At 37.1% G+C, this 21,526-nt stretch overlaps 2 protein-coding genes across 2 annotated transcripts in view; both read right to left on the reverse strand.

Moving 5' to 3' along the window:
- The window catches only part of LOC126971740 (uncharacterized), a 280,527-nt gene that overhangs the window by 214,684 nt on the left and 44,317 nt on the right, over positions 1-21,526 (reverse strand). The gene's annotated exons all lie outside the window — the stretch shown is intronic.
- Positions 6,112-7,413, reverse strand: LOC126971735 (uncharacterized). The gene has a single exon (XM_050818120.1). It carries the CDS (start codon positions 7,351-7,353, stop codon positions 6,625-6,627), a length of 729 nt encoding a protein of 242 aa, XP_050674077.1. The 5' UTR covers positions 7,354-7,413; the 3' UTR covers positions 6,112-6,624.

Here is a 21,526-nt window from a genome sequence, read left to right on the forward strand (position 1 = left end):
CTTAAGATATACGCATAGATCATAGAGCACTCGGTGTCTCTGCCTCACAATTTATAATAATATCAAATCATCGAAAGACGCACTGCAGAATTCTTATAGCTACAATGCGTCTCAGAGTAGTAAAAATATGAGATGTTTTCCTCATTAGACTTGTAATTATCTCATATCGATATTCCTTAAAAGGGTTGCAACGATTGAAATCATCATGAATTCATGAATGATAAATGTGTCTGTAATCCTTTCAAGGTCTCAGGCGTTTGTGCGGTTTTTTTACTGATGTTCTCGTTAAAAACGTTTTTCCGTTTATAGATGTAACTACCACATTGCTGACATAACATAATAACTGAGTACCTATAGAGTATAGACTATAGAGTTGTTTACGACTTGATGTGCGATCGTGGATCTGCGTGTTTCCCGCCCGTCAGCGATTACTAATACAAATGAGGCCTCGTTTTTCAGTCATATTAGTTTACAAACATCTGCACATTCTGCCTACCTACATTTAGTGTTATAAAAAGAAAAAGAAATAGTTAATTTGACTATAGGTACTACGCAATCTATGTGTGATATTTAAAAACAAAAAAGTTATCTTATCTTATATTTATTACACAATATTGCGCAAAATTTAATTTCGTAGGTTTCAGATCAGATGTTTATAATATACATATACAAAGAAAAAAATTAATGTAGAATAGAGACGCCATTTTGTCATGTTTTAATAAATTAAGACATTCGATCTGAAGGAAATCTACATGATTTTGGCCCACGTTAAAATATAATTTAACATCAAAGTCATTTTAACTTTTTTGATTCCAATATCACACATATTTCAAACCATATAGATTCGTAGATTGGTATACCTGACAACCTATTGAAGTATTGAATAAATTGTACTATTGAACTTAAATATTTTTTTACAAACAAGCGTATATACTCGTCCCCCAATGTTAAGCGATTACTGCCGCCTCTCCTACTATTTGACGTATCTCCTGGTAGTAGTGATTGATCTCTGTCTGTGCTAACAAGAACAAGAGGAAGTCAAACTATTGCTGGTCTTCAAATATTACGTATTTATATAAATATTTATACATGTCATGTAGGTAGTAGGTACAGCTCGTCATAAGAGGCAAATAGGGCTAAGTATGATCTTCCTTTGACATGGTATGAACTTAGATCATTTATGCATCTAGATAGACTATGACAGCTGTGAAAACGTCAAAAAAGTAGATTTTAGAACTAACCTCTATTTCGGGCAATTCACGCACATTTACACAAAATCTCATACAAATTGCGAGTGTAAGACGTAGCTTATCACGCACACTAATACTCTTGGCCTGTTTTTATCGGTTGTCTAACAGCAAGAGTCTATCTAGACGTATAAATTATCTAATGATATGAATAATTTTCTTGAAAAGGCTTGACCCGATTACCCTTGACGAGTCGAATCGAAAAAAGAACTAACTAACTAGGTAGGTATTATTGTGTACGCTTAACTGGTGGAATGGTTTATAAGTTACCTAGCATGAACAGAATAGGCGCTCCTTCTAATAACTCACAATTCAATACACTTTTTAGTAGGTACATAATAAGTTGTACTTAAGTATATTAATTTTTGTTACCTGATACCAGTTTTATTGTGTTAGCTGGTACATAATTGAACATAATTGACCAAAAATAATAATCCTAGCTAAGCTAGTTAGAAATATTTTGGGTGCGATCGTTGATCTATGACAGCATGGAATGTAGATATACCTAATGTAGATAGATAGTAGTTGTAAGTGTTACTACAAAAAAAAATACAGATGACTAAATCGCTACCTACCTACCCTAAAGCCGCTTTTTGACCTTTGCTATTTATTACATGTCTCCATCAATCAAAAAATTTGTGACTATATGTATAAATAGTAATTATAATACCATAATGTGATAGCAGTCGCACATTGTAAGTAGAAACTGTTTGAAGTTGAACTTCGTTGCGACAGCAAATAAAACAACGAAAACGCCAGTACGCTATACAGCCGGCAAGAAGCAACAAGAGACTTCAAGGCGCGGGCGCGTCTCGGTCGCCCGTCGCTGCGCGCTTGGCCTCGCCAGACTGCACGTCGCCGCGCAACATACTCTATAGTCTATACTCACTTATTGCCTTTATTATCTGTGGCTGCAATATGGCCTACATATTTTCTAATCTATCGAATTGCAGTTATCTATAATAACCTGACTGCACTATTCGAAATAGGTAAATATGACTGTGTATAATATGTAGATATTTAATAAATATTGAAACTCTAAATATTATACTAGGGTTAAATAATTTAATATCCCGAACTAGTTGCCAATCATTTTAACAGCATCCGTACATTGAATCTAAATCATTTTATTATGTTGAAACAACTTTGTTTTAACTTTTGACGTTCCCCTTGCATATTTTAAAACGCTAGGTGTATGTGTGGATAGCACAAATGACTTGTATATAATTTATTCAATTAATTAATTAACTATTTAGAGTTACATTAAGGATTGGTCTCCGCTGCGCTCCAATTAAATACCGCAGGCGTAGTGAGAGAACTCGAGCCAGTCTCGAACAATGTGAGACGTTGGCGTGCCCTATGTTCTTTTAAACTTTACTAATAATTGAAACTAAAATGCCGGGTTGCGTAGTAAAATTTTGTAAAAATAATACTACAGGAAATAAGAAAGACACTGGGATCACATATCTGATATCATCAGTATTTTGTATTTTGTTAATTTTAAATGTAAAATAACACGAAGCGTATCTTACATAATTTGAAAGATGACATTCAGTGCCAAATTGCTATTGTTCTTAGGTAGTGCGGTATCTAGTTGTAGCGCAGCGGAGACCAATCCTTAATCTAAGTATTTAAATAAAATTTTCAATAGTCGTTTGTTAGGCATTATGAAGAATATTTCATACTGCAAGTAATTTATTATGTCAGCACATTGAAATCGTGATGATATTAATAATAATTATGTTATTTACACTTGCGAGACTGTAACAGTGTATAAAGAAGTTAATAATATGTAGAAATATGTAGGTAGGTCACCAACGTCATCATCGTACCACCTATGAATCATGACTCGCCAGTCACCAGTCACCACAATCTGACCACTAACTATAGACTTACGGCCGTTTTCAATAACCTATCAATCCGTAGCTTAACTTACTAGAGGTAGACAAATCTATCATTTTACGCTTACTTACATTTCAATAACCTATTGATAGATAGCATTGGACTATAATTATATTGGACATAACTATGGATAGATAAGATCTTGTCATTAAACGGTGACAGCAATGTGTCCGTAAGTTAAAGTAAGTATAGATAGGTTATTGAAAACGGCCGTCAGTAAATATTAGGGTATAGGTCCACCTGACAGCCCGATAATGCGAGAGCAATTTTGTTTTGTCATTATGCGTTAGCTTACTAGCTAAACTACTGTTTAATATTAAAAAAAACTCTGGGTTGCATTTTATTAGCACATAACACATTGAATAACATTGCTGCATTTTATTACATTTTATATTCATACTAGCTGACCCGGCAAACGTTGTTTTGCCATATAAAGTATAATTCACGCGATAGTTTTATAAGTAATAAAATATTGCCTATATTATAGCCTGTACATCATTTTGTTCTATTGTCAATAGTTTTTGCAGCGCACGCAAAAATAGGTTTTCGATTTTACACCTTGTGTTACAAAATAGCAATTTTACTACGGATCCCTAATTTTGAAAAAAAAAGCCTATAGCCTTCCTCGATAAATGGACTACCCAACACTGAAAGAATCATTCAAATCGGACCAGTAGTACCAGAGATTAGCGCGTTCAAACAAACAAACAAACAAACACTGCAGCTTTATAATATTATAGTATAGATTATTTACATTTTCTAATAATGACGTACTTATAAATTATTATTTTGTAATTATTTGAAGTGAAAAAGTGTATTTTGAAATACCTACTTTCAATAAATTGTTTTGATTGATTGATTAGCTGTTGTAGTTAAGGTTTAAGTCAAATTTAACGTAGTAACGCTGACTTTAACATAGACTGCGGAATGTGTTGCACCATCTTGCCTGCATCGTGCCTTGGCACGGTTAAAGTTAAAAAGTGAAATATAAATCAATATCGAATATTTATGTGAAACTTTTGACAGGTCGCTATTTAACATTACCATGAGCTTTAACCGGCGAATATTAGCGGCCGTTTTCAACAACGTGTCCCTAGTTACAGATACATTGCTGTCACCGTGTTTAATGACAAGATCTTATCTATCCATAGTTATGTCCAATATCGTTATAGTATGCTTTATATCGATAGGTTATTGAAATGTGAGTAAGCGTAAAAGGATAGATTTGTAATAAGTTAAACTCTGATCATTCTCAGATCTGTAGTAAGTTAAACTAAGGATAGAAAGGTTATTGAAAACGGCCGTAGATTTTTATGGTTAGTAGTTAAAGTTATGACGTCATGTAAATGGTGCAATTCATGTTTTGCTTAACCGTCACTTTAACATGTTTGTTATTGCTTAAGTTAGTTGGTGCTACCCAGACTAAGTAGCTAATGCTAAGCGTGGCAGATTTCCTACGACTTGTAAATCAAAATCGGTTACAGTAACAAAAGATTCAATAGATGTTCTTCTCTCTCGCACGCTGTGTTTGTCTGTACCCTAGTATACTGTTCGTCTATTACCTGCAGTACTTATGTATAGCAGTTTCAACTTTCACCTCTGTAGAACAATCAACAATAAATTTCCTTGCGCGATGTGTCCAGTCTCGATGTTACCTACTATGACATATTGTGTTTTGAAATTATTTATTTATTAGGTAGCCAACGTGCACATAACTATCTTAATCTATGGACACATTTAAAAATATTTTATAATTTTGTACACTCCACTTATATATCTCAACATGTCTAATGGTTATAATAGTCCTTGGATAGTTTATACGTCTAGACAGAGCCTCTTGCTGCTAGACAACCGATGAAAACTGGCCAGGTTTATGACTTTAGTGTCTTTGCCAAAACACGTCATATACTAGCTGTTTAAATGTTTGTGTTAGTGTGCGATTAAATAGAGGTCAGCTGTCAATTTTTATCGACGTATTCACAGCTGTCACCGTCTATCTAGAAGTATAAATAATCTGAGTAATACACATTCTTTGTTTAAAACTTAAAAAAAGGAAGATAATTTTGAAAAATATAAATAAAATAAGCCACGAGCAAAAGGATAATAAAGAAAATAATTAGATACTTAGATAATAAACAAGGAAACAAAAGAAAAAAAAAAACAATAACTAGGAACAATGACTAACAACATAAGCACGAACATTCATCTAGTGTCTATTCCCGCGGTGCTGGACTGGAAGATAGTGTGGTCGGTATATTCAGAGTGGCCGTGGAAAGAAAACGTTGTGTGAAAAAAAACACAATTTTTTTCGCCAGGAACCGTCACGGGCGTCCCCAGAAAATTATCAAAGTCTCACCACAATCTGATCAATGGTTTCTAAAACATAAGTAACAGATAACACGAAAATTGATTTTTTATTTAGATATATATGACTCTATCAAAGTTTTATCACAATCTGATTAATAAATCCGGAAAGCATATTGAACGGACATACAAATATTTATTTTTATTTATATAGATAGATACGACTCTAGCAAAGTTTTATCCCAAGTTTATCTAGGCGTATAAAATTATTATCTTAACTTTTTCAATGAACTTTCTGCCACGTAACTTACTGCGGTACAAGTTTCCTTGCCCAATGTTTCTAGGAGGATAGGACTAGGTTTACTTCCCCAAAGGCCCTCAAAGCACTCTTGTGATTCCTCTAGGATTGAAAGAAAATATGGCGGAGGTGATCAGGTTAGGGATGTTGCAGTTACTGAGTCAAAACATTGCTAATAATATTACGAGATTTAGCAATATTATGTGAATGAATACTTTATCAATGGACAACAGTTATTGCGAGGACGAGTGGAGTGAGTGCCAACTGTCCCTGCAGCAGGTAGCCCGAGGCGCCGGCGCTACCTGCCCCGTTATCACAATGGGGGAAACCTTAACCTATTTATGAAATAATACCAGCGCATTGTATTAAACAACATCATTTATTATAATATAATAATAATCATAACTCTCAATATTGTAGGTAAGTCATAAATCCCACATATAAAAATACATTTAATATATTCATCTTATATTACAAATCTAAATCTATTCACAAAATATACCATCGTAATGTAATGCACTATGGCGTAATAAGGCACAATGATGGACTTGAGGTAGGCTTGCCAGATGGCCGGGAATTCCGGGATTGTCCCGGAATTTTACGTCTCGTCCCCTGTCTAATTACTAGAGTTTATTGTCCTGCATTCCGAAAACCTACCAGTTTTGTAACAAAATAAACTGACACCAAATGACACGACTGGCTGCCTGTGTGTGTGGGCGGCGGGCGGGAGGTATACTACAAGATAGTTCTTACTATGACCGCGACCCGACACCGTTGTCCTAGAAATGTCCCGGGTTTGATAAGTTTCTATCTGGCAACCCTAACTGGAGGCCGGCGACTAGATCACAGTAGAAGGCGGGCTCCGCGGCCGCTTCACCTGAGCGGCGCGGCGTACGCGGGCAGCGGGCACGGCGGGCACGGCGAGCACGCGGGCATTGAGCACGGCGAGCACGCGGGCAGTGAGCACGGTGAGCACGCGGGCAGCGAGCACGCCGCCGCACTCTGCACGGGCACGAACGCGGATACATGTCCGCCGCGCCCGCACGCCAGCGACGCGCGCTTGTCGTCCTCGTCCTCCATCAGGTATGGTCTGAACAACTTGAACGGCTTCTTGGGTGGCACGGGTGTTGCGGGGGCGTAGGACGGAATCGGCGCGGGCGGCGGAGACAACCGCCGCACGGACAGGTCGATGGGCTCCGCGATGAACGACTGAGCTCGCGGCACCGGCGCCGCGACTCCCGTGAGCACCTGGACCGGAGAGGTCGTGGTGACCACCGGCAGCGGCGGCGGAGGTGACGGCAACCGGGCGCTCTCCGGAGAACCCACCGAGTACGGGGGAGGAGACGGTGCGGGCTGCGGCGCTCGCCTCAGAAGTGCCGCTCGCAGCGCCGGCTCGGCTTGCAGCCATTTCTGGATCTGTCGTCGATGGATTCCGAATTTTCTCGCCGTCGCCCGTTGGTTCCCGCGGCACTGTGCGTCTCGCCTGTACGCATCCAGCACTTGCAATTTGAACTGCGGCGGGAATATACGTCGCGAGCCAGCGCGGCCCTCGGGGCGACGCTCGGCGGGTGCAGGAACCGAAAGTGTGTGGGCAGCGGCCATGTTGAATGTTTACGTGTGCGCGTGATGGCTGTCGGCGCCGGACTGACTGTCGGGTGTCGCGGTTGGTGCCGCGTCGCTGGCGGACGTCAGCGGGGCGGGGCGGCGCGGGGCGAGCGGCCGAGCCTAGAGCCGACTCACCACACGGTGTAGGCCGAGCATACACTGTTGAATTATTTTTATTTATTTTATAAATGATTAAGGTTAATAATGACCGAATTCCTTTACGGACTTTTTGGATAGCTTCATTTTCAAATTCTACTTGAAATTGTGATTATCCTGCTCTTCCTACACAGGATTTAAAATATAAGAAATTAATTGAACGAAAACGAAATAATTTATTGCTGTTTTAAATTTAAATGATATATCGGTACAGTGACTTAGCAATAAACGATTATTACACGGTCCAATAACTGATTATAAACTTCATATTAATTTCGTTTAATTCTTTTAATTTAATTCACTTTATCCTAGTATTTAGATCTGATGACCTCATTTTATATACTGAAGTGATGTTGCAAGTTATTGATTTTTTACCATGTTTATTAATTATATTTCCGCCTGCTTTCTTAATACTCGTTTGCTGTGTTTTGCTGATAATATGAAGTTATTTAATACCACTGAAACACTTAATGATGTTGAGAACCTTCAAGCTGACCTAGCTCGACTTGACAACTAATCATAATAAGCCAAGCCAATAAGCTTGATCTTAATCCTTTCAAATGCTCTTTGGTTACTTTCACTTGTAAATATAAAATTATATCATCAGCTTATAAATTAAATGACTCATGGAAATCAGCCCTTGTCCATCCGATCCATAAAAAAGGAGACAGTTCGGATCCGGCAAACTACAGGCCTATTGCCATTACCTCCCTGCTCTCCAAAATCATGGAGAGCATAATTAGTCGACAGCTTTTATTATACCTAGAGGGTCACCAGTTGATCAACGACCGACAGTACGGCTTTCGCCATGGACGGTCAGCAGGTGATCTTCTGGTATACCTAACACATAGATGGGCGGCGGCTATTGAAAGCAAGGGGAAGGCCTGGCAGTTAGCCTGGATATAGCGAAGGCCTTTGATCGTGAATGGCACAAGGCGCTCCTCTCAAAACTTCGATCATTTGGGCTTCCCGAGAGCTTATGCAAGTAGACCTTCAGCTTCCTCACTGGGCGCAGCATACAAGTTGTTGTCGACGGTTTTTGCTCGAAACCTAAGCCCTTGAACGCTGGAGTGCCCCAAGGCTGTGTTCTATCTCCCACGCTGTTTCTTCTGCATATCAATGATATGTTGGACACCTCCAACAATGACATACATGCGAAATTGGCTTCGAAGAAGCTGGGCGTCATCTATTGATTGGCCGGCTTGAAGTAGCCCGGCAATACTTCAAGCCGGCCCACATTCTAGCGCTCTACAAAGCGCAGGTCCGGCCACACATGGAGTATTGCTGTCATCTCTGGTCTGGCGCACCTCAGTATCAGCTCGATCCATTTGACCACGTGCAACGCAGAGCAGCTCGAATTGTCTCGGACCCAGTGCTCTGTGAACGGCTGAATCACTTGGCGTTGCGTAGAGACGTCGCTTCAGTGTGTGTCTTCTACCTCGTTTATCACGAGAAGTGTTCCGAAGAGCTGTTTAACCTGATTCCTGCCGCCGAATTCCACCTTCGCACGACACACTACAAGTTAGGATTTCATCCCCACCATCTGGATGTGTGGCGGTCCTCCACAGTACGGTTTTCAAGGAGCTTCTTCCACGTACTACAAAGCTGTGGAATGAGCTTCCTTTTGCGGTGTTTCCGGGACGATACGACATGGGTACCTCCAAAAAAGCGCGTACACCTTTCTTAAAGGCCGGCAACGCTCTTGTGATTCCTCTGGTATCCCGTACGCTCGTTTGTCCTCCTATTCCATATAAAAAATACGCCTGTAAGTCTGTTGCGTTTTAATTAATATTATACATACATCGCTAGACAAATCCAAGTACAGGTAAAATTCATACTTGTGGCGAGTGAGCAGAAATATTAATAAAATTGATAAGCAAGTAGGCTTAGACCTATTTTACACAAGCGTAGCATCGGCTCATCTCAGCTTATATCTACTACTGTCGTTCGCAGTAACATAAGTGTTCGTTACTAAACTTAAACTAATAATTTGCAATACGTGAGGACCTTAAATTGGCTTTTTGCTACTATTTTTACTTTTATTGATAATTATTGAACACAAGACCAACAGTCTTTCTATATAAAATAAAGAAATAATTTATGCTCTTCTATATAAATCAGATATTCTATCTTGTATAAATGCAGTATATTAAAATATTACAATTATATAATAATATAATCTAATTTGAAGACAGTACTGAAGTGTATACATAGCTTAAAGCATTAATCTCGCCTCATTCTCGGTGTGAAAAAATGCCGCAAGTGGGAGCCGATAGCATGTAGCGCCACCATCGCTTGCCTTCTCTAACTCACAGAAGTAAACTAGTATGAAAGAGACCGATAAAAACGCCAAGCCCCGCTTCGTTCACCGCCACATCCGTTTACGAAACAAGTTTATATGCGACGTTGCCGAACGGTGTGAGCGCGCGGGCGGTACGTGGATTGTGGGAGGTGAGGCGGGAGGCGCGGGCGGGCAAGAATGCGCTCGGAGCGGCAACGCCGCCGTCCGTGGCAGACAGGGTGTCGCCGGCTCGGCGGCTCAGCGGCTCGGCATCGTAGACAGACCGTCGCTCAGCGGCGCTTACCCCGCGGCGCCCGCGCGCCTCGCCCCTCGGGTTGCTGCAACTCGAATCAACAAGTGACTCCAAGGTGTGCAGTATAAAAAGAGCTTAAGCGCTATACATATTTTTGGCTTATACTGCCTTTAACGTTGCAATAGTTAGTTAGCGCCATCACCATTTCGAGGAAAGTTGTTTTTATGGGCGATACGACCGCTTGCCGTGCGCTCGCGTCCGGCCGCAGCGGTCCAAAGTTTCTACCTACGCAGTTTCTACGTATAATATATCTACTGAGTGTTATAATAATATAATTATTTCGTTGGCCATAGGTAATTAATGCATTTGGTTGATAACAGAGGCTAAATACTTACAAATATGTTATCCTAGGCAGACTTTTCGAAATCTAAATACCTTTGGTACCTACCTACCTCCTTTCCTTTACTTACCCTTATCCACCATAACCATAAGTACCATTAGTATAAAAACGCAAAACGATAGTTTAACAGATAAATTTATACGTAAGTACATAGGAAGGTAGGTACTTATTGTTTCGCTGTAACTAGTACCTACTTACCTAAGTTAAATTAACATTAACACAGTCTGTAACATAGAGAACTTCCTAATAACGTAGGTATTTCATGTAGGTATGTATTTATTAGGAGGTATCTCAAAATACTTGCTCGCTAGAAAGGTCAAAGCAACTACAAACTGTAATTTAATACATCATAAGCATGACATCACAGATCGTTATAAAATATTCCACGAATAGATCGTAGGTATCTCTGCTACAAGGCGTAGATGTATTTTTTACGTTGTTATACCTAATGACATTGTTTTAGATGGACTGCTAGGCGTTTATATGTACTTAGTGTGTAGGTAAGTTTAAAAAAGTGTGTGTACTTAATGTAGGTACCTATGCAAGAAGTTAAAAAAATCCGGACAAGACTCGGACTAGAGTCTTAAAGTCTGGACATATCCAGATTAAGCCGGCGGACGGCGGGTAACCGTATACCTACCCAATGGATGCGTTTAATTAATCTACATATCACAACGAACGAAACGAAAAGGGATTCCTATCGTGTCGCTTTCATTCACTTATCTACCAACTGCAGGTGATCATGAGCTCTTTGTTTCCTGTTCTACATTCAGAAGTGGTGAGCTGTTCACTAGGTTGACAAAACGAAGTTGAAATGGTCAAAGTATACATATTTGTAGTGTTACATTGTGATTTACATTCCAGCATCGCTGACTAACTAAAACCTAACATTGCTTTTCAATTACATTACATATTGTATTAACTTTAATCTAGAACAATGAAACCAACGAATCCAAGATAACATCAAGCAATAACGCAATTATATACCTATTTATTGTTTCTTGAAATACTCAGTCTCTTCAATTCGGAATACCTAATCATTTTTCAAACATAAGAACCATTGCCTAATCACTAGAATAGCACGCCATTAGGCTTAAGGCTATGAAAATCTATCATACCTATTTCTTTTTTTTAATAAATAAAAGCTTTTTTTTTTTAATAATCTCTTGTACAGTCTATTACGGTAACTATTAGATGCTTGTGTGCGTGGCATCTTGACACTCAATGGCATCTTTCAAATTTTGTAACATACACTTCGTGTTATTTTACATTGAAATTAATAAAATACAAAATACAGTTTACTTACTGATGATATGTGATCCCAGTGCCTTTCTTATTTCTTGTAGGTAGTAAGTATTATTTTTACAAAGTTTTACTACGCAACCCGGCATTTTAGTTTCAATTATTAGCAAAGTTCAACAGAAAATGTGGCAAGTCAACGTCACACATTGTTAGAGTACGCCCACTTGGGCGAAGTATTAGTCGCGACTAAGCCTGTGGTATCTAGTTGGAGCGCAGCAGAGAACAATCATTAGTCTAAGATTTCACTTTATTACACTTTCTTATTATTTGTCTGTGTTGTATTTTCAGCTAGAGAACTTATTAATAATGCTATGTATGTACTGTACCTATAAAAATTTAAATGGGATAAAATTTACAATTTGTCGGATTCAAGAAGTTTCAATGTTTTAAACATGACGATCAATTCAAAATGTATTTCAGATGCAACACAACAAATTTACAAAATTATACCGACATACATATTGCATAATGAGAAGAGCTTTGTCCAAATCTATTTAATTAAACATTATTTGAGTTCGACTTTGCATGAGCCATATTAACTATTTATGTCGCATCTGAGATTACTTTATCCAGGGTGATATAATTATTACTTTACAATAATAATGCCCTAATGATATTGTGACAATAACCCCATTAAAATAAAAAGGGCTTATCAAGTTTCATTCAAGTGAAATAGGAACGTCGAATAAACAGTAGACACATCGACACCAATGCTTGATCGTCATACCAATGACTTACGAACGGAGCTAATAATTACAGTGGTGTCAAAGTAAATAATACCTAAATATAATAATGTATTAGAGTTTATTTTACTATGACTCGTACTGCATAGATGTATTTAGTATAGGTATGTCGGCCGCGTGAAGCCATAATTTTATGCCAATATAATGTCGTGGGTGCCTTATTTGAAACTGATTTATGTCTTACGCTTATGTGATACAGAATAAAATCGCTTGACAGGGGCCAATAAAGGCTAGTGTGAACCACACGTGCGTTTCAAACGTCATCCAAATGGGGATCAGTTTGAACTCATTGGTACATTATCTTTACATCGTAGCCACGAAAGGGTCCTTTCCACGTCTAATGAACGTATTTTTGCTTCGCATTCCTTTTATTTAGGGGTCTACCTGGAGTAAACATTTGATGGAATAATAATAATAATTATTTCTCAGATCATTAATAACCTCTATTTTGAGCAATTCACGCTCACTTACACAAAGTGTCATACAAATTGCGAGTGTAAGACGTAGCTTGTCACACACACTGGCCTGTTTTTATCGGTTGTCTTACAGCAAGAGACTATGTAGACGTAAATTTTATCTAAGAAAAAAATTTTTCACAAAAAGTTACATAATATTCTCATAAATATACAAATAAATGCAATGCACAAAGTTTAGTATATTAGTACTTACATAAAAAGTTTTAACAGTTGGAGCAGAACTATCAGGAATCTGTATTACGGCTTACAGAGCCACTCTCCTCGATTCACATTAAATAAAATATTTTATTTATTTATTTAAATTGCCGGGGCACGTTTATGATTTTGCTGTAAAGATATACCCAGATGCTAGCATTTTCAAATAATTAAATATTATTTATACTAATATTGCGTGATAGTGGTCTGTGGACTCTGATTCTCTCTTTTGGTTCTTTTTATGTAAATAAAAATAAGGGATGAGACGAGCAGGACGCTCAGTTGATGGTGCATGAAACGCCCTGCCCATTACAATGCAATGCCGCTCAAGATTCTTGAAAAGCCCCAAAAAGTTCTGAGCGGCACTACAATAATTGCGCTCGTCACCTTGAGACATAAGATATTAAGTCTCAATTGCTCAGTAATTTCACTAGCTACAGCGCCCTGTGGTACCCATACTCTAGCCGGCGACCTGAGCAAAGGACTCCCACTGGTAAATCGGGTGGTGGGAATATTTTGGTCTGACAATAACGAGTTTTGAACTCAGCAATTAAAGAACAAAAATCCATCCAAACGGAGTCAACAGTACAAATACATTATTGTTATCTAATTATAATAATAAATCTGGTTTTTATAGTTTCAAAGAAATTAATGAGGAAAGATTTGCTAATTTATTAAGGACACGTTAATTGATTAAACTATTTTCCTCGAGCACGGCTTCAACTAGAAATGCGTCATCACTCATCAAGGACACAGAAAAAAAAATGAGAAATCGTTGACTTTTGTGTTCAAACTTTTGTTTGTTTTTGAAGTGTACAACAAACATAGAAGAAATTATCAGTATCCAAATGGACGATATCGTCTTACCACGGTTGGTAACTTAGGCTGAGATCTATAATAGCGTACTTAGACTTTAGTCAAAGTCAAAATCAAATAATTCAATGACGATATCGTCTAACTGAGCTGCGGTTGGTAACTTAGACTGAGATCTATAATAGCGTACTTAGACTTTAGTCAAAGTCAAAATCAAATAATTCAATGACGATATCGTCTAACTGAGCTGCGGTTGGTAACTTAGACTGAGATCTATAATAGCGTACTTAGACTTTAGTCAAAGTCAAAATAAAATAATTCAAAGACGATATCGTCTAACTGAGCTGCGGTTGGTAACTTAGGCTGAGATCTATAATAGCGTACTTAGACTTTAGTCAAAGTCAAACTCAAATAATTCAAAGGCGCTATCGTCTAACTGAGCTGCGGTTGGTAACTTAGGCTGAGATCTATAATAGCGTACTTAGACCTTAGTCAAAGTCAAATAATATTCAATGGTAAAGCGGTTTTGAATCTTCACTATAATTGTTTCTCTTAAATTGAATTTACCATATTATGTTCGGAAAAAGTTGAGCTCGTTAGGAGAACATACCACAATACTATAAAGAAACTCAACGGCCACTCTTTTCAATCAAATTTAGTATTTTACAATGGCTCTTATATATATAACAAAATATTAATTAGCTAGGTGCTTCCAATATATGAATCGTGTTTAAATAAATTATTTCATAAAAAGAAATAAAGAATAAACTATATATACATATATAAATGATCGCATAACATCTACACCTTCAGAACTTGAATTCATTGTTTGTGTAGGGATGTTTCGTGAAAATAATAGTCATGATTAGTAATTGCATCCAACAAATACAACGATTTTTTAACTATAACAGGTTGACCTGGCACCGCAAGCAGCACCACGAGTTGACTCATGGACCAGCAATTGTTCCCTTCGCACATATTCGAGAGAAGGAGACGAAGATTTTCATATCCCCGGTTGAAAAGGGAAGGATTTTTAATTGATCTGAGTAGGTACATGGATGCTGTTCTATTCACGCATGATGTTACTCGTAAGTACCTATTTGATGTTGTTTCATTGATGGCATGAGTACTGATCAATCAATAAGGATCATGAAACAAGGAAATATAAGAAACTTTGCGTGATTGATGTCTTCCAAGTACTCCCTCTGTCACTCCAGATATATGACGTGTTAAGCGTACAAAACAACTTCCTAAGCTGTCATAGTTTTGAAAACTATTGACAGTAAAGTGATTGTATACAAACCTATAACTTCTCATGTCACTGTCATGATTATAACCACTATTACCAGTTAAGTGGGTGTAAACTGTAAACGTACCTACTTATCTTCTTAAGCCGTGGGAGAAGAAATGGTGAAGAACATGGAAAAGTCTGCAAAAACCGAACATCTTTTGGAGTCAGTTGCAAATCACTGGCTTAAGCTACACAACCCAGAAGCAATTTCAACTGAGAGGCAATATACCTATAACATCTTAGATTAACTTAAAAGGGGTTCTTATGTGTTAAGTTTTTAAGTTTATCTTAGTTATACCATAACTAGCTGACCCGGCAAACGTTGTTTTGCCATATAAAGTATGATTCACGCGATAGTTTTATAAGTAATAAAATATTGCCTACATTATAGCCTGTACATCATTTTGTTCTATTGTCAATAGTTTTTGCAGCGCACGCAAAAATAGGTTTTCGATTTAACACCTTGTGTTACAAAATAGCAATTTTATTACGGATCCCTTATTTTAAAAAAAAAACCCTATAGCCTTCCTCGATAAATGGACTACCCAACACTGAAAGAATCATTCAAATCGGACCACTAGTACCAGAGATTAGCGCGTTCAAACAAACAAACAAACACTGCAGCTTTATAATATTAGTATAGATAATATAGGAGGCCATTGAGATTATCAAACAGAAATTACTACATTGGGAAGACGATTTTAAACTATCTGAAACTTTGATTGATATTTCTTGTTATAGTGGCAATATGACTACGATTAGAAAATTTAAAAAAAAAATACAGATCCAAAACAAAACATGGTACTAATAAGTACAAAATAAAATGTACTCTCAAAGATTTTGAAGTTTTGGTACCTATACGAAAATACTTTTCGCTGGCGCCATAGAAGCTAGTGAGTTTACTCGGATAAATTCGAGGCCATCTAAATTGCGTCACACTAGTTTCATGATGTTTTGATCCCTCCCAGGCCCTTGTCACAGCTGGTCACATTTATATAACCTGCGTACCTACATTACGAATTTGCAGTGCTGCAGAATAAATAACAAAACATAATTTTTTTTCCTTATATTTGCAAGCAAGTATGTAGTTTTTTTTTTAATTTAGTGTTGTTATTCGATACTTCAATACAAAATACATAAGTATTATATTTTGAAAAAAATATGTCACAGAATTTGTGATCCTTCCCCGGCCCTTGTCACACAATGTCACACTTCGTCAACCTCCTTCCCCCTTACGTGTGAAGTAACTTATGGATGGCCCCTAATGCAATGTCACTCTGAATTTTGGTTTTTTCAAGAATCCTGCCTATAACTTAGATAACATCAGGTGATCTTACACGGCTCGTAATTTTTTCTCATAAAAAAAATGATTGTAAGATAGTTCTGTTAGTATTAGACTCGTTAAAATATTCCATAATACGGCAATTCTAAGCCACACAGCACGTGTTTCGTGAATAGTCCGCGTGAATAAGCACACGTATAAATTGAATAAGTAATGAGCGATGTTATTGCACGCATTCACAGAGTATAACAACAGCCTCGATAAATGCAAAATCGACACAACACTACATCTAGCACGATTGCAAAATGATTCATGATAATATTATATTATAATTTATGTGTGTGAGTGAGGCGCCTACGTGAGCCTTAGCGCGTCAACAATCGTTTCATAAATAATTTGAGATTGGATCTAATGTGTTTTAAATGTATAGGATTTTTAGGGCTTCCAATAGACTTTTTTTAAGCGAAGACAGCGCTTAGGACTTTTGCGAGGATAAAAATAGTCAGTCATGTTAATTTAAATTTTATTAGAGAATTATATGACCTACGTACCTACTCAAATACAGTATAAACCAGAACGAATGTTCAAACACATTTCAATGCAACCCATTGTGTCCAAACTCCAAGTAACTCCCTTCCCCCGCCCTTACCCCCGCTCAGTGCTATAAACGCTCCATACATTACCGCTTTTAAAGCTTATTTAATAAATTCAATATTTTAATAAAGCGAATTGAAAATGTGCTTCTTGCAGATTTAATGTAATCCCATTCGATTTCTTCGCAGTTTTGCATTTTAGTTTTTTTTTTTATATTTTATTTGTAGGCTGTAGCATTTTTGTAAGTGAGTACGACACAACGACGTAATTATATAAAAACTAACAACTGCAACTAGTTGAAAACAATACGCGGGTCGTCCCTTGCTAATTTACAATTTATGAATTTAACATAGTTTACACCGCCTCACTATTGGACGCGTTGACGGTTTCCGGTTTGTTCTGTATTTTGAGATTACCTACATATCATCAACATGATCATTTCAGCCGGAAGAGGTCCACTGCTGGACAAAGGCCTCCCCCAAAGATCGCCATGACGATCGGTCTTTCGCTGCCCTTATCCAACAACGCAATCTTGAACATATCGTCTGTCCATCCTGTTGGGGCCAACGCTACGCCTTCCGGTACGTGGTCGCCATTCGAGGACCTTACTACCCCAACGGCCATCTGTCCGCCGAGCTACGTGCACTGCCCACTGCCACTTCAGTTTCGCAATCATTTGGGCTATGTCAGTGACTTTGGTTCTCATATGGATCTCCTCATTCTGATTCGATGTCGCAGGGAAACTACAAGCATAGCCCTCGCCATTGCCCGCTGAGCAACAGTGAGCTTCCTCATATGGCCCATTGTAAGCGCCCATAGTAAACTACATATAATAATTATTGCGTGACTACAGTTAGTTTGACAGTTCAAGAGATGGTAAGCTAGGACGGTATCAATTCAAACAGGACTAAAACGGAACTACCAGGACCAGATTGGCCAGTGACTGAAAATAATGGAAGGTTACATAGGTTTTATCATGCTTCTTATGTGTGCCTATTTTGTGTAAAAAAGGAAAAGAGAAATATATGGATGAGGCATTTGCCAGGAAACGGCAAACATACGAAGACTTCGCTATCGACTTGCTACATATTTAGTAATGGATATATATTTTTAAATAATTTATGTGTAACATGTAATTTCTCAGAATAAAAGGCTTAAAATTTAAGTAAAGTACAGATAGTCAATAATTTTCAGATTTATTGTTTTGAGTATTTCACGCTTTTCAGACGAATGTCTACTTGTTTTGAGTATTTAACCCGATACAATATACTGCCATCTCCAGTTGCACAGCGTAAGATAAACAGCCACTAAATAAATAATTATTTATAATCTATATATTTTAAGCTATTGCATAGCTTCTATCGCGGGCCTTGAGCGTGGGGACCGAATCCAGAAATTCCGTAACGAAAGTAAGCTAACACTTACTTACTTGATGTATATAGATATTTCGGCACTTTTTTTACAGTTGCCGTGGAACAGCGGTTATAACATATGCAGAAGGTCCCAGGTTCGAGCCTGGGGACATCTTGATTTTTTTTAAGTTCTTTATTTTTTTTATCACGTTTTTTTAATTTTTATTATTATGACAAGCATTTTTATTTAGTTTCACCTGTCCCGTTGCCTGTCTGTAATGAAATCTTGCAAGTTAAATTTTACTCAGTTCCCGTTTGCTTTTATTAAAATTAATTTTATTAAAAAAAATACTGCATAAATAAAATAAATAAATAATAATTATAATTGCATAAGTTGATAAAAAATGCTATGCAATAGCTTCACCGCGGCAGTCCCCGAGTGCTACACGTCTTTTTTATTTTAAATGTGGGTATATTCCTTATGGGCTCCTAAAAAGCTGGACATAGGTCCAGCTACTTTGAAATAGTTCAATGAAACTTGCAGACAATATATCAATTGCGCAATCACAATATTTTATTACTATGCAACAATATAAAATTTTCAATGAGTAATGACAGATTGATTGCTTGTACATAGTTGACACACGTTTAATTCCTTGGAGAAAATAAAAGTAAAAGGTTATCATAAAAGTTATAATAAAAATAAGTACTAAGAATAAAAACTTAATTTAATATAAATAATACATATGTAATTATGACCGTAAATATTTTTAAGACTTTAATGTTATGCTTATTACTAGAATTGTGAACGCGGAACGTGCGTACAAACGATTAAATACTACTTTATATAATTAAAAAATCTACAAGAAACCATACAACGAATAACAAAATACTTATATTTTTTATTGTTGAGCCGAGGTCGTTTGTACAAAACAATAGCAAGACTCAACAATTTTATAGATTATTATTGCTTTCATGGTGAACTAAACAGCCAATTTTGGCCTACAGAGTATTAGATGGGGTAAGTACCTACATCTTATCCTGATAAAATTTAAAAGTCCCCGTGGATGTGCGATAAGAACTATTGGAGACAAAATCGCGGGCAGAATAATTATATAGTTTTTCATTAGACAATCTCGTATTTTTTCTACACACCAATTTTCATAATGCCGAAAAGCGAATATTTAATAATAAGCGTTAAAACAATGGTTTTTAGGTGAATTACGTATTTTTGAATTTATTTTTTTATAATTTTGATTAAGGTTAAGTAGTTTGTGTCCATTTAATGTTGCCATTGTACCGCCACGCTGTATATAGACCATTTCTATCTGAGACAATATTTTATGAAAAAGCTTTCTTCTACTTCGTTACACTCTTGGCAGAGCGGTCGTGATCATCACGAAGTGACATCTTTTGGGGCAGATGTGATTCGCCCTACGAGCTGTCGCCACTTTTCGCTGCTGGCCGACAGTCTGGTAGAGTCATTCAATGGACCACCTTAATTTGGTCGGTCCATCGCATGGGCGAATAAGCTTTGCAATTAAATAAATGCGTATAATAAAATAGAAGTAACAAAGTTTAACTTGCAAATAGCTGTCCTAACGAATACTCGAACTGAATGCAAAATGTAAGAGGTCTGAATTCCAACATTAGAAGATCCTGCAATCTTCCAAGAAGTAGAAAAACAATGTATGAATGCTAAGAACTAACTGGCTTACATTGAACATCCTTTTAAAAATACCAACCTAGAGAAAACGATGCATGACCAATAATTGTGATTTGTCAATGTGTGCATTAGCTAGTTGAATTATATTCAAAATACTCAGGAGCTAATTGAATGCGTGAATAACGTTTTACGACTTGAAAAATGCTTACTTACTTTAACACTCATAAGTTATTGCATATAAAATAATTTGGCTTTATTAGGGGACGTTCAACTGGAGGAATTACAGAATGCACTTGGTATCTGCTGTGATTAATCTAAGGGTTTCGATTGTGTTCAACATACAACGCTGGTCAGGAAGCTATGTCACTGTAGTATAAAAGGAATTGCGCTCGATATTTGATTTCGTATTTAAATAATAGTATTCAGAAGGCGAAGTGAAAGACAGGATATCTCCTGGTACTCCTCTTGGTGTGGGAGTACCCAAGGCTCTATTCTTGGACCATTCCTCTGTCTTATTTACATACGTGATTTACCTATGAATCTGCTAAATTTCTTAGCATTACTCTAGATAGAAGGATTGGCTAATAGACTCAGTCTTGCAGCATGTTCGGTTAGAAAGATTAGACAATTAGCTGACATACTATTTACGGTGCGACTGTTTACTTTCGTTATTTTCATTGTATTTGTGCTACAAAAGATACATATAGCCAATATGCACTTTTGATAACCTAGGACCTAAAGAAACCATAAGAGAAATATTTAAAGAAATAAACATTTTAGGTATTGCATCTCAATAATATATTCTTCATAATGTTATATATGTACATAAGCACATTAGCGAACTTGCTAGAAACTGTAATAATCTCAATCTTAACACTAGGAACGAACATAAGCTTGTTATGCCTACTACTTGGCGAAGTCGAGCTAGTACGTTTTTTGTTGGGTGATGTATATAGTTTTACAACATGATCCTAGAAAATGTACAAAACTATTGTGTTACGAAATTCAAAAGAATTGTTAAAAAACTTTAGTGTTGTAAGGGTTACTATAATATAAATGACTTTCTTAATGATACCGACAGGCAGACTGGGATTGGTGCACCGAGGCAATAATATCAAAATTTATTGTACGATATTACATTGTAACGATATTTTACTAAATAAAAAAAGAAGTTGTTAAAAAGAAGTTTCTTGCACCCTTTCTTCTCAGGACTGAGGCTTACTTTTTCGAAAGGGTGGTAGTTTTTGATTTTCCATAGTGACTTTAAATCCTATTTAAAAAAAAATTGAATTTGTCAATGAAAATCGATAACAGAAACTATAAATTCGTTATGCTTTCCTATTTTACTGTAACTTTGGAAATGTTC

Source organism: Leptidea sinapis, chromosome 24 (assembly GCF_905404315.1).
Source record: "Leptidea sinapis chromosome 24, ilLepSina1.1, whole genome shotgun sequence".
NCBI lineage: Eukaryota > Metazoa > Arthropoda > Insecta > Lepidoptera > Pieridae > Leptidea > Leptidea sinapis.

Coding starts and splice junctions, on each gene's coding strand:
- LOC126971735 (XM_050818120.1), bottom strand. CDS start 7,353: ATGGCCGCTGCCCACACACTTTCGGTTCCTGCACCCGCCGAGCGTCGC.